Here is a 13432-nt window from a genome sequence, read left to right on the forward strand (position 1 = left end):
TGTAAACACGCAAAACACAAAACAGACATTCTTCAGTAAAAACGTCTCCTGGCAACCGTCTGAAATTCCCTAGGGTCACCAATCCCTCCAATTTTAAAGTGTATTGCAGATAATTCTACACATAAGGTGCAAGGAAGTTAAAGGAGGATTTACCTAAATGTCTAGACACCGAAGGAGTGAACTAACCCCGTGAAGGAGTGAACTAACCCCATGAAGGAGAGGAGTGAACTAACCCCATGAAGGAGTGAACTAACCCCGTGAAGGAGTGAACTAACCCCCTGAAGGAGAGGAGTGAACTAACCCCGTGAAGCAGAGGAGTGAACTAACCCCGTGAAGCAGAGGAGTGAACTAACCCCGTGAAGCAGAGGAGTGAACTAACCCCGTGAAGGAGAGGAGTGAACTAACCCCGCGAAGGAGAGGAGTGAACTAACCCCCTGAAGGGGTGAACTAACCCCCTGAAGGGGTGAACTAACCCCCTGAAGGGGTTAACTAACCCTGTGAAGGAGAGGAGTGAACTAACCCCGTGAAGGAGTGAACTAACCCCTTGAAGGAGTGAACTAACTCCGCGAAGGAGTGAACTAACCCCGCGAAGGAGAGGAGTGAACTAACCCCCTGAAGGAGAGGAGTAGTGAACTAACCCCGCGAAGGAGAGGAGTGAACTAACCCCGCGAAGGAGAGGAGTGAACTAACCCCGCGAAGGAGAGGAGTGAACTAACCCCGCGAAGGAGAGGAGTGAACTAACCCCGTGAAGGAGAGGAGTGAACTAACCCCGTGAAGGAGAGGAGTGAACTAACGCCGTGAAGGAAGGAGTGAACTAACCCCGAAGGAGTGAACTAACCCCGTGAAGGAGTGAACTAACCCCGTGAAGGAGAGGAGTGAACTAACCCCATGAAGGAGAGGAGTGAACTAACCCCGCGAAGGAGTGAACTAACCCCGCGAAGGAGTGAACTAACCCCGTGAAGGAGTGAACTAACCCCGTGAAGGAGAGGAGTGAACTAACCCCGTGAAGGAGAGGAGTGAACTAACCCCATGAAGGAGAGGAGTGAACTAACCCCATGAAGTTGAGGAGTGAACTAAACCCGTGAAGGAGTGAACTAACCCCGTGAAGGAGTGAACTAACCCTGTGAAGGAGAGGAGTGAACTAACCCCGTGAAGGAGTGAACTAACCCTGTGAAGGAGTGAACTAACCCTGTGAAGGAGAGGAGTGAACTAACCCCGCGAAGGAGAGGAGTGAACTAACCCCGTGAAGGAGAGGAGTGAACTAACCCCGTGAAGGAGAGGAGTGAACTAACCCCGTGAAGGAGTGAACTAACCCCGTGAAGGAGTGAACTAACCCCGTGAAGGAGAGGAGTGAACTAACCCCGCGAAGGAGAGGAGTGAACTAACCCCGTGAAGGAGTGAACTAACCCCGTGAAGGAGAGGAGTGAACTAACCCCGTGAAGGAGAGGAGTGAACTAACCCTGTGAAGGAGAGGAGTGAACTAACCCTGTGAAGGAGAGGAGTGAACTAACCCTGTGAAGGAGAGGAGTGAACTAACCCTGTGAAGGAGAGGAGTGAACTAACCCCGTGAAGGAGTGAACTAACCCCATGAAGGAGAGGAGTGAACTAACCCCATGAAGGAGAGGAGTGAACTAACCCCGCGAAGGAGTGAACTAACCCCGCGAAGGAGTGAACTAACCCGTGAAGGAGTGAACTAACCCCACGAAGGAGTGAACTAACCCCTGAAGTAGTGAACTAATCCCGTGAAGGAGAGGAGTGAACTAACCCTGTGAAGGAGAGGAGTGAACTAACCCCGTGAAGGAGTGAACTAACCCTGTGAAGGAGAGGAGTGAACTAACCCTGTGAAGGAGAGGAGTGAACTAACCCCGTGAAGGAGAGGAGTGAACTAACCCCATGAAGGAGAGGATTGAACTAACCCCGTGAAGGAGAGGAGTGAACTAACCCCGTGAAGGAGAGGAGTTGAACTAACCCCATGAAGGAGAGGAGTGAACTAACCCCCTGAAGGAGTGAACTAACCCCCTGAAGGAGTGAACTAAAATTTGATTTGATTTGATAACTTGTCATTTTTAAATCTTAACAGTGATATTCGGTAAAGTTGGAAGTTTGTGGAGCAGGGCTTTGTAAACAGTAATGATGTGATCTACGAGAGAGGAGTAATAAAACTGTGTCCTGTGCTGAAACGATAAGGCGCTATGACCGACCTCATCCAGGGGTTTAAGAGTAGAGGCAGCTGCACTTTGATAAATCGTATCATCATAATCAACAACGGATAGAAAGGTTGATTGGACAATCTGCTTCCTGCTTGACTAGAGAGAGACACGATCTGTTTCTGGAAAACAAGAAAGACCATTAACGAGCTCGTTCATATGTTTTTTTTGTTTTAAACGATAAATCGTTATCAATCGAAATAGAACCATCCGATGTGTAAAGATGTCTGAGGCAGTAATACCAGAACTTGAAGTATTTAGTTTTATATTAATTTATATTATGTTAATTTAATATTAATATATTGAGTTTTAAATCAGTAAGGGCTTTCCTGCACAACTGCAAAATCAGACTGTAGCTTTGTCTCAGCCAGGTCAGCAGGGGGTTAATCAGACTGTAGCTTTGTTTCAGCCAGGTCAGCAGGGGGGTAATCAGACTGTAGCTTTGTTTCAGCCAGGTCAGCAGGGGGGTAATCAGACTGTAGCTTTGTCTATACCCCATAATGACATCACCATACCCCATAATGACATCACAATACCCCATAATGACATCACGATACTCCATAATGACATCACAATACCCCATAATGACATCACAATACCCCATAATGACATCACAATACCCCATAATGACATTACAATACCCCATAATGACATCACAATACCCCATAATGACAAAGCAAAAACAGGACCTCAAGACTCTGGTTGAGAGAATGCCAAGAGTGTGTAAAGCTCTCATCAAGGCGAAGGGTGGCTACTTTGAAGAATCTGAATTATATTTAGATTTATTTTAACACTTGTTTTTGGTTACTCCATGATTTCATATGTGTTATTTCATAGTTTTGATGTCTTCATGATTATTCTACAATGTAGAAAATAGTAAACGATGAAGATAAAGCGTTGAAAGAGCAGGTTTTGACTGGTATGTAAATAAAGTATTTTATTTTTTGCACAAATTTCTAAAAACCTGTTTTCGCTTTATCATTATGGGTTATTGTGTGTAGATTGCTGAGGATTTACTTTAAAAAAATATATATATATTGTTGAATAAGGCTGTAATGTATACTTCCCGAAAGCACTGTAGATCAGAGATCTATAATTGAAGTGTTCTATTTAATTCTGTGGTATATAAATAACCTCTGCTCCTCCTCTCCTTCCCTCCAGAATCCCTGCAGCTCTCTGTCTCTGAAGAGGAGGTTCCCCTTGAGCAGCAGCACTGTGAGCAGGAGTGGAGCCCCAGTCTGGGACAGAAGGACCCAGAGACCAAACAGATTAAAGAGGAACAGGAGGAAGTCAGGACCAGTCAGGAGGAAGAGCAGCTTCAAGGGCTCGTTGATACCAAAGACTCCATATCCACTACTTCCTGTGTGAAAAGTGAATGTGATCTGAAGAACCCATGTCAAGAAGCCGTACTAGCTGAACACCCAACTCTCAGTCCACTGAAAACATCTAAACTACAGTTGTTTCGTGTCTTTTTAAATGAACGTTTAACGCCATCTGCTGCTGTGGAGATTTTGGGGAAAGTTGAGAAAACTGTAGCAGAGTACCAGGAGGAGAATGATCAGCTACGGAGACTGCTGCGGATCACACCGGAGATACAACTATGTAGAATAGGTTAGTACGTAGATCTACTGATAGTTAGATATAGTTCTAGTAAATGAATACACCTTTTAGGCTTTCAGATCATTTGAAGTAGTAGCTTTTAAAAAATCATTTTACTGTGATTGGATAAAAGTTACAGTGACGTACCAATGTTTGGACAGCATCGTCACACATTCTTCCACTGACGAATGTTGAATAAAATTATATTTTAATTGACTCTATTTCTAGTAAGTTCATCCTTGTGTTTCCCTTCTGACTCCATGGAAGTAATTCAACGTCCATTTTGTTTTAGCTGAGGACGATGATTTGGTTAAAAATGTGAAACGTTTTTTATCTAGAAACAATTGATCCTTGATTGTAATAAAGGGTTTGGAAACCTCGAACAAATTCATCATTTTCCTAAATAACTTTTAAAAATACAAACGATACACTTTAATTATTATTATTATTTTTTAACACAAACCAATGTTTTGTTTATCGGTTATACAGAAAGTAGGTGGGGCTTTAGTCCACGTGGGCAGCGGTGTGTTTACCCCCCCCTGCTGACCTGGCTGAAACAAGGCTACAGTCTGATTACCCCCCTCCCCTGCTGACCTGGCTGAAACAAGGCTACAGTCTGATTACCCCCTCCCCCTGCTGACCTGGCTGAAACCAGGCTACAGTCTGATTACCCTCCCCCTGCTGACCTGGCTGAAACCAGGCTACAGTGTTCCATTATAGGAATGAGAACCAGAGTGAATGAGAGAAAATACCCAGCAAACTTCACTCAGACATGTTTAAAGGCTGTACTTAAAGGCTGTGTTTAAAGGCTGTGTTTAAAGGCTGTGCTTAAAGGCTGTGTTTAAAGGCTGTGCTGTGTTTAACGGCTGTGTTTAACGGCTGTGTCGCTCATAGACATCCATGCCAAAAAAGCATGTTTACAATTTATTTTTTAAATCATAGAGATCTGTAATTCACCTGTATGATTTGTTCTATTTAATTATGTGGTTTATAGATGACCTCTGCTCCTCCTCTCCTTCCCTCCAGACTCCCTGCAGCTCTCTGTCTCTGAAGAGGGGTTCCCCCTGAGCAGCAGCACTGTGAGCAGGAGTGGAGCCCCAGTCTGGGACAGGAGGACCCAGAGACCAAACAGATTAAAGAGGAACAGGAGGAAGTCAGGACCAGTCAGGAGGAAGAGCAGCTTCAAGGGCTCTTTGTTACCAAAGACTCCATATCCACTCCTTCCTGTGTGAAAAGTGAATGTGATCAGGAGGACCAAACCCAGACTGTGGAGAACAGAGAGAGAGACTCTAAACCAGTGGATCTCAAACCTTTTGTCACTGTGACCCACATTAAGGGTCTCAACATTCCCTGTGACCCTCCAGATAATCAAAACAATGCCTCCAGCCACAGTTCAGCTGTAAGCAGCGACACAGTAGGACTTGACAGCAGTCCACTATTGGATCCCAGCCCAACATTGGGGGAACACTGTTCCAAACCCAGCACCATGCCTAGAAAAACTCACAGCTGCCGTGACTGTGGTGAATCTTTTGCTCTGACAGCTGATCTGCAGAAGCATGTGACTCTCACCAAGAAGAGACTCAGTGAATGTGTCTTCTGCAATAAACACTACAAATCCACCTGTAAACTAAAGGCCCATGTCCGACTCTGTCACGGTGTGAAACCTTTCACCTGTCCTGTTTGTGGAAAGACCTTCAAACTAAAGAAATATCTGTCCAGACACATCAGGATGCACACAGGAGAGAGATCATTTATCTGTGGTGACTGTGGGAAGAGCTTCTATCGCAAGGAGAACCTAACTATGCATATGCGGACTCACACAGGGGAGAAATTATTCAGCTGTGGTGACTGCGGGAAAAGCTTCAGTATCAAGAATAACCTAACCATGCATAAACTGATTCACACAGGAGAGAAACCATTTAGTTGTGGTTACTGTGGGAAGAGCTTCAGTCAGAAGGGGGACCTAGGGAGGCATATATTGATTCACACAGGGGAGAAACCATTTAGCTGTGATGACTGTGATAAAAGTTTCAGACACAAGGGTTCACTAACCAAACATATATGGACTCACACAGGAGAGAAACCGTTTAGTTGTGGCGACTGTGGGAAAAACTTTTATCGTAAGGAACACTTAACCGTGCATCTACTGACTCACACAGGAGAGAAACCATTTATTTGTGGTGACTGTGGGAAAAGCTTTAATCAGAAGGGGTCCCTTAAGGCACATATATTGATTCACACAGGAGAGAAATTATTTATCTGTGGTGACTGTGGGAAAAGCTTCAGTCTGAAGAAGCACTTAACTGTGCATATACTGACTCACACAGGAGAGAAACCATTTAGCTGTAGTGACTGTGGGAAAAGCTTCAGTCAGAAGGCCCACCTAAATAATCATATCCGTACTCACACAGGAGAGAAACCGTTTATCTGCTTTGACTGTGGAAAAAGCTTCAGTCAAAAGGGGGTCCTAGGGAGGCACATACTGACTCACACAGGGGAGAAATCATTTAGCTGTTGTGACTGTGGGAAAAGTTTCAGTCTGAAGGACCACCTAAATAAGCACATACTGACTCACACAGGAGAGAAACCATTTAGCTGTTGTTACTGTGGGAAAAGCTTCAGTCAGAAGGGGGTCCTAGGGAGACACATACGGACTCACACGGGAGAGAAACCATTTAGCTGTGGAGACTGTGGGAAAAGCTTCAGTCAGAAAGTGGTCCTGGGGAGACACATACGGACTCACACAGGAGAGAAACCATTCAGCTGTGGAGACTGTGGGAAAAGCTTCAGTGTCAAGAGAAACTTAATCAAACACAAACGGATTCACGCAGGAGAGAAACAACATGGCTGCTCAGTCTGTGATAAAATATTCACTCAGAAGACTAATCTGTTGAGGCATGTCAAAAACAACCACAAAGAAAGTAAATGAGGACACAGAGAGACATAGCTAAGAGAGTATTGAGATACACCTGTGGACCAACTGAGGACATAGACACAGAGAGGAGACTAAGAGAGTATTGAGATACACCTGTGGACCAACTGAGGACAGAGACACAGAGAGGAGACTAAGAGAGTATTGAGATACACCTGTGGACCAACTGAGGACATAGACACAGAGAGGAGACTAAGAGAGTATTGAGATACACCTGTGGACCAACTGAGGACATAGACACAGAGAGGAGACTAAGAGAGTATTGAGATCCCCTGTGGACCAACTCTAACTGGTCCTCCTGATCCTGCTCAGTCCAATGTCACAGTAATGATATAATGTATTTATGTTTATGCTGTTGTTGCTTTGTTCATGAAAAAGGGCCAATCTGCAGTTCAGACAACAACAGGTCAATCTAAGGGTTGGAGAAGTGTAAAACACTTAAATGCATAGATTGATAAATGGAGTCAAGATGTCAAACTATTGAGCTGATGTTCAATTTACAATTTACCTGTAGCTACTTGTTCATTTTGAAAGGGGCAAACTACAAACAGAAGTGTACACTACAAACAGAAGTGTACACTACAAACATAAGTGTACACTACAAACAGAAGTGTACACTACAAACAGAAGTGTACACTACAAACAGAAGTGTACACTACAAACAGAAGTGTACACTACAAACAGAAGTGTACACTATAATGTATGATTTGGCAAGTTAGTCATTTAACTTGCCAAAATAATCTCAAATAATGTTTTAGAAAGATAAGCATGAAAGGGTTATGGTCTGATTGACTCAGCAACCAAAACAACCATATATCTAAGTGTAGGGTACTGAGTGAATTAGAAAATCAATAGTTATTTCTGGCTGCTTATCAAATTTAGCTGGTTAACTCTTCGATCCTACTTTGTAGTGTACCCCTCTGGTTGCTTATCAAAGTTAGCTGGCTAACTCTTCGATCCTACTTTGTAGTGTACCCCTCTGGTTGCTTATCAAAGTTGGCTTTGCTTATCAAAGTTAGCTGACTAACTCTTCGATCCTACTTTGTAGTGTACCCCTCTGGTTGCTTATCAAAGTTAGTTAGCCAACTCTTCGATCCTACTTTGTAGTGTACCCCTCTGGTTGCTTATCAAAGTTAGCTGGCTAACTCTTCGATCCTACTTTGTAGTGTACCCCTCTGGTTGCTTATCAGAGTTGGCTTTGCTTATCAAAGTTAGCTGACTAACTCTTCGATCCTACTTTGTAGTGTACCCCTCTGGTTGCTTATCAAAGTTAGTTAGCCAACTCTTCGATCCTACTTTGTAGTGTACCCCTCTGGTTGCTTATCAAAGTTAGCTGGCTAACTCTTCGATCCTACTTTGTAGTGTACCCCTCTGGTTGCTTATCAAAGTTGGCTTTGCTTATCAAAGTTAGCTGGCTAACTCTTCGATCCTACTTTGTAGTGTACCCCTCTGGTTGCTTATCAAAGTTAGCTGGCTAACTCTTCGATCCTGCTTTGTAGTGTACCCCTCTGGTTGCTTATCAAAGTTAGCTGGCTAACTCTTTGATCCTGCTTTGTAGTGTACCCCTCTGGTTGCTTATCAAAGTTAGTTAGCTAACTCTTCGATCCTACTTTGTAGTGTACCCCTCTGGTTGCTTATCAAAGTTAGTTAGCTAACTCTTCGATCCTACTTTGTAGTGTACCCCTCTGGTTGCTTATCAAAGTTAGCTGGCTAACTCTTCGATCCTGCTTTGTAGTGTACCCCTCTGGTTGCTTATCAAAGTTAGTTAGCTAACTCTTCGATCCTACTTTGTAGTGTACCCCTCTGGTTGCTTATCAAAGTTAGCTGGCTAACTCTTCGATCCTGCTTTGTAGTGTACCCCTCTGGTTGCTTATCAAAGTTAGTTAGCTAACTCTTCGATCCTACTTTGTAGTGTACCCCTCTGGTTGCTTATCAAAGTTAGCTGGCTAACTCTTCGATCCTGCTTTGTAGTGTACCCCTCTGGTTGCTTATCAAAGTTAGTTAGCTAACTCTTCAATCCTACTTTGTAGTGTACCCCTCTGGTTGCTTATCAAAGTTAGTTAGCTAACTCTTCGATCCTACTTTGTAGTGTACCCCTCTGGATGCTTATCAAAGTTAGTTAGCTAACTCTTCGATCCTACTTTGTAGTGTACCCCTCTGGTTGCTTATCAAAGTTAGCTGGCTAACTCTTCGATCCTACTTTGTAGTGTACCCCTCTGGTTGCTTATCAAAGTTGGCTTTGCTTATCAAAGTTAGCTGGCTAACTCTTCGATCCTACTTTGTAGTGTACCCCTCTGGTTGCTTATCAAAGTTAGTTAGCTAACTCTTCGATCCTACTTTGTAGTGTACCCCTCTGGTTGCTTATCAAAGTTAGCTAGCTAACTCTTCTATCCTGCTTTGTAACTTTGTAGTATACCCCTCTGGTTTCTTATCAAAGTTAGTTAGCTAACTCTTCGATCCTACTTTGTAGTGTACCCCTCTGGTTGCTTATCAAAGTTGGCTTTGCTTATCAAAGTTAGCTGGCTAACTCTTCGATCCTACTTTGTAGTGTACCCCTCTGGTTGCTTATCAAAGTTAGCTGGCTAACTCTTCGATCCTACTTTGTAGTGTACCCCTCTGGTTGCTTATCGAAGTTAGCTGGCTAACTCTTCGATCCTACTTTGTAGTGTACCCCTCTGGTTGCTTATCAAAGTTGGCTTTGCTTATCAAAGTTAGCTGGCTAACTCTTCGATCCTACTTTGTAGTGTACCCTCTGGTTGCTTATCAAAGTTAGTTTTTGATCCTACTTTGTAGTGTACCCCTCTGGTTGCTTATCAAAGTTAGCTAGCTAACTCTTCTATCCTGCTTTGTAACTTTGTAGTATACCCCTCTGGTTTCTTATCAAAGTTAGTTAGCTAACTCTTCGATCCTACTTTGTAGTGTACCCCTCTGGTTGCTTATCAAAGTTGGCTTTGCTTATCAAAGTTAGCTGGCTAACTCTTCGATCCTACTTTGTAGTGTACCCCTCTGGTTGCTTATCAAAGTTAGCTGGCTAACTCTTCGATCCTACTTTGTAGTGTACCCCTCTGGTTGCTTATCGAAGTTAGCTGGCTAACTCTTCGATCCTACTTTGTAGTGTACCCCTCTGCAGTTAAAACAACTACAAAATGGGAACCCACCACTGTTTTGCTAAACAGCTGAGGGATAGGGTTGGAGAAATGTAAACACTCAAATTCAGACAGATTTATGATAGTTAATCTTATTTATTACATTAAATATTGAACAATCTACCATATAAGTGCAGATGAGTGTCAGAGCCGGTGTCGTAGGAGTTTAATTTAGTCCTGATTTGACGCTTTGCCTTTTTGATGGTTCGTCAGAGGGTGTAGAATTCCTTATAAGCGTCCCGCTCCTTGAAAGCGTCGGCTCTAGTCTTTAGTTCGGTGCGGATGTTGCCTGTAATACTTCTGGTTGGCGTATGTACCTACGGTTTGTGTGGACGATGTTGTCGATGCACTTATTAATGAAGCCGGTGACTGAAGCTTGGCTGCAACCCTTCAGGCCCATGCAACCCTTCTAAGCCCATGCTGCCCTTCAGGCCCATGCTGCCCTTCAGGCCCATGCAACCCTTCTAAGCCCATGCTGCCCTTCAGGCCCATGCAACCCTTCTAAGCCCATGCTGCCCTTCAGGCCCATGCAACCCTTCTAAGCCCATGCTGCCCTTCAGGCCCATGCTGCCCTTCAGGCCCATGCAACCCTTCTAAGCCCATGCTGCCCTTCAGGCCCATGCAACCCTTCTAAGCCCATGCTGCCCTTCAGGCCCATGCAACCCTTCTAAGCCCATGCTGCCCCATGCTGCCCTTCAGGCCCATGCTGCCCTTCTAAGCCCATGCTGCCCTTCAGGCCCATGCAACCCTTCTAAGCCCATGCTGCCCTAGACACTTTGTGCTGATGGAAACAGATTATCCCAGATACTACTCCAGCTGCTGTCTGCATCTGACTGTGTGTTCTCTCATAGTCTGAGAGCATCTATATATATAATAATATATGCCATTTAGCAGACGCTTTTATCCAAAGCGACTTACAGTCATGTGTGCATACATTCTACGTATGGGTGGTCCCGGGAATCGAACCCACTACCCTGGCGTTACAAGCGCCATGCTCTACCAACTGAGCTACAGAAGGACCACCATCTGGTGGCGGTGGTGATGGCGGTGGCACAGGGATACTCATTTCTCCTAAATGGAGTCCACTGGTCCCACTCACACATGCAGTGGTTCCTCAATTAAAAGGTTTTGAGTTTATGCCGCGACCGTTTGTAGTAGATGGTGGCATTCTGTCATTGCACCACACTATCACATGTGTTTTCAGTATGAGAGTCTCTCTTCTCTGGCACTAGAGTCCTGCATCAGGCAAGAAAATGATTTGCTGGCGGGTGGTCCTGGAGTTGAGAGAGAAGGACAGTAGCGCTGGCTGGACATCTGGACTACAGTGTGAGAGTGATAGTCCATCTATATAAAGTGAGTTTCTGAAACACGGACTCCTGACGTGAAGAAGAACAACAAACAATCAGCTGGCGGTCCTGGAGTTGAGAGAGAACTTGGGTAAATACAATGGCTGCAAACACACCTGACATGTGGCCTGACGATTTTCGAAAAATAGGTAAGGTGGGCTTTTGGTTTCTCTATTTTATATTTTTTTAGACAAGTCAAAACATACACATACAAACAACAACTACATCACACCTGCCCAGACCCACCTGCTCACACCTCCATCTCCAGACCCTCCTGCTCACACCTCCATCTCCAGACCCACCTGCTCACACCTCCATCTCCAGACCCACCTCCATCTCCAGACCCTCCTGCTCACACCTCCATCTCCAGACCCACCTGCTCACACCTCCATCTCCAGACCTACCTGCTCACACCTCCATCTCCAGACCCACCTGCTCATACCTGCCCAGACCCTCCTGCTCACACCTCCATCTCCAGACCCACCTGCTCACACCTCCATCTCCAGACCCTCCTGCTCACACCTCCATCTCCAGACCCACCTGCTCACACCTCCATCTCCAGACCTACCTGCTCACACCTCCATCTCCAGACCCACCTGCTCACACCTCCATCTCCAGACCCACCTGCTCATACCTGCCCAGACCCACCTGCATCACACCTCCATCTCCAGACCCTCCTGCTCACACCTCCATCTCCAGACCCACCTGCTCACACCTCCATCTCCAGACCCACCTGCTCCACCTCCATCTCCAGACCTCCTGCTCACACCTCATCCAGACCCACCTGCTCATACCTGCCCAGACCCACCTGCATCACACCTCCATCTCCAGACCCACCTGCATCACACCTCCATCTCCAGACCCACCTCCATCTCCAGACCCACCTGCTCACACCTCCATCTCCAGACCCTCCTGCTCACATCTCCATCTCCAGACCCTCCTGCTCACACCTCCATCTCCAGACCCTCCTGCTCACACCTCCATCTCCAGACCCACCTGCTCACACCTCCATCTCCAGACCCTCCTGCTCACACCTCCATCTCCAGACCCTCCTGCTCACACCTCCATCTCCAGACCCACCTGCTCACACCTCCATCTCCAGACCCACCTGCTCACACCTCCATCTCCAGACCCACCTGCTCACACCTCCATCTCCAGACCCACCTGCTCACACCTCCATCTCCAGACCCACCTCCATCTCCAGACCCTCCTGCTCACACCTCCATCTCCAGACCCACCTGCTCACACCTCCATCTCCAGACCCACCTCCATCTCCAGACCCTCCTGCTCACACCTCCATCTCCAGACCCACCTGCTCACACCTCCATCTCCAGACCCACCTGCTCACACCTCCATCTCCAGACCCACCTGCTCACACCTCCATCTCCAGACCCACCTCCATCTCCAGACCCTCCTGCTCACACCTCCATCTCCAGACCCACCTGCTCACACCTCCATCTCCAGACCCACCTGCTCACACCTCCATCTCCAGACCCACCTGCTCACACCTCCATCTCCAGACCCACCTGCTCACACCTCCATCTCCAGACCCACCTGCTCACACCTCCATCTCCAGACCCACCTCCATCTCCAGACCCTCCTGCTCACACCTCCATCTCCAGACCCACCTGCTCACACCTCCATCTCCAGACCCACCTGCTCACACCTCCATCTCCAGACCCACCTGCTCACACCTCCATCTCCAGACCCACCTGCTCACACCTCCATCTCCAGACCCACCTGCTCACACCTCCATCTCCAGACCCACCTCCATCTCCAGACCCTCCTGCTCACACCTCCATCTCCAGACCCTCCTGCTCACACCTCCATCTCCAGACCCTCCTGCTCTCACCTCCATCTCCAGACCCACCTGCTCACACCTCCATCTCCAGACCCTCCTGCTCTCACCTCCATCTCCAGACCCACCTGCTCACACCTCCATCTCCAGACCCACCTGCTCACACCTCCATCTCCAGACCCACCTGCTCACACCTCCATCTCCAGACCCACCTGCTCACACCTCCATCTCCAGACCCACCTGCTCACACCTCCATCTCCAGACCCACCTGCTCACACCTCCATCTCCAGACCCACCTGCTCACACCTCCATCTCCAGACCCACCTGCTCACACCTCCATCTCCAGACCCACCTCCATCTCCAGACCCAGACCAGCTCCTGCTCACACCTCCATCTCCAGACCC

The 13432-nt window shown here is 46.6% G+C and overlaps 1 protein-coding gene across 1 annotated transcript in view; it reads left to right on the plus strand.

Annotated features, from left to right (window-relative positions):
* The window catches only part of LOC124008381 (gastrula zinc finger protein XlCGF57.1-like), a 16854-nt gene extending 7481 nt beyond the window's left edge, over window positions 1-9373 (plus strand). Inside the window, exons 2-3 of the mRNA XM_046319625.1 lie at window positions 3369-3818; window positions 4833-9373. Of these exons, the coding sequence (XP_046175581.1) occupies window positions 5293-6735 (1443 nt within the window). The 5' untranslated portion in view covers window positions 3369-3818; window positions 4833-5292 and the 3' untranslated portion in view covers window positions 6736-9373. The remainder of the gene's footprint in view (window positions 1-3368; window positions 3819-4832) is intronic.
* Window positions 9374-13432: the final 4059 nt, after the last annotated feature.

The sequence above is a fragment of the Oncorhynchus gorbuscha genome, linkage group LG21 (genome assembly GCF_021184085.1).
Source record: "Oncorhynchus gorbuscha isolate QuinsamMale2020 ecotype Even-year linkage group LG21, OgorEven_v1.0, whole genome shotgun sequence".
NCBI lineage: Eukaryota > Metazoa > Chordata > Actinopteri > Salmoniformes > Salmonidae > Oncorhynchus > Oncorhynchus gorbuscha.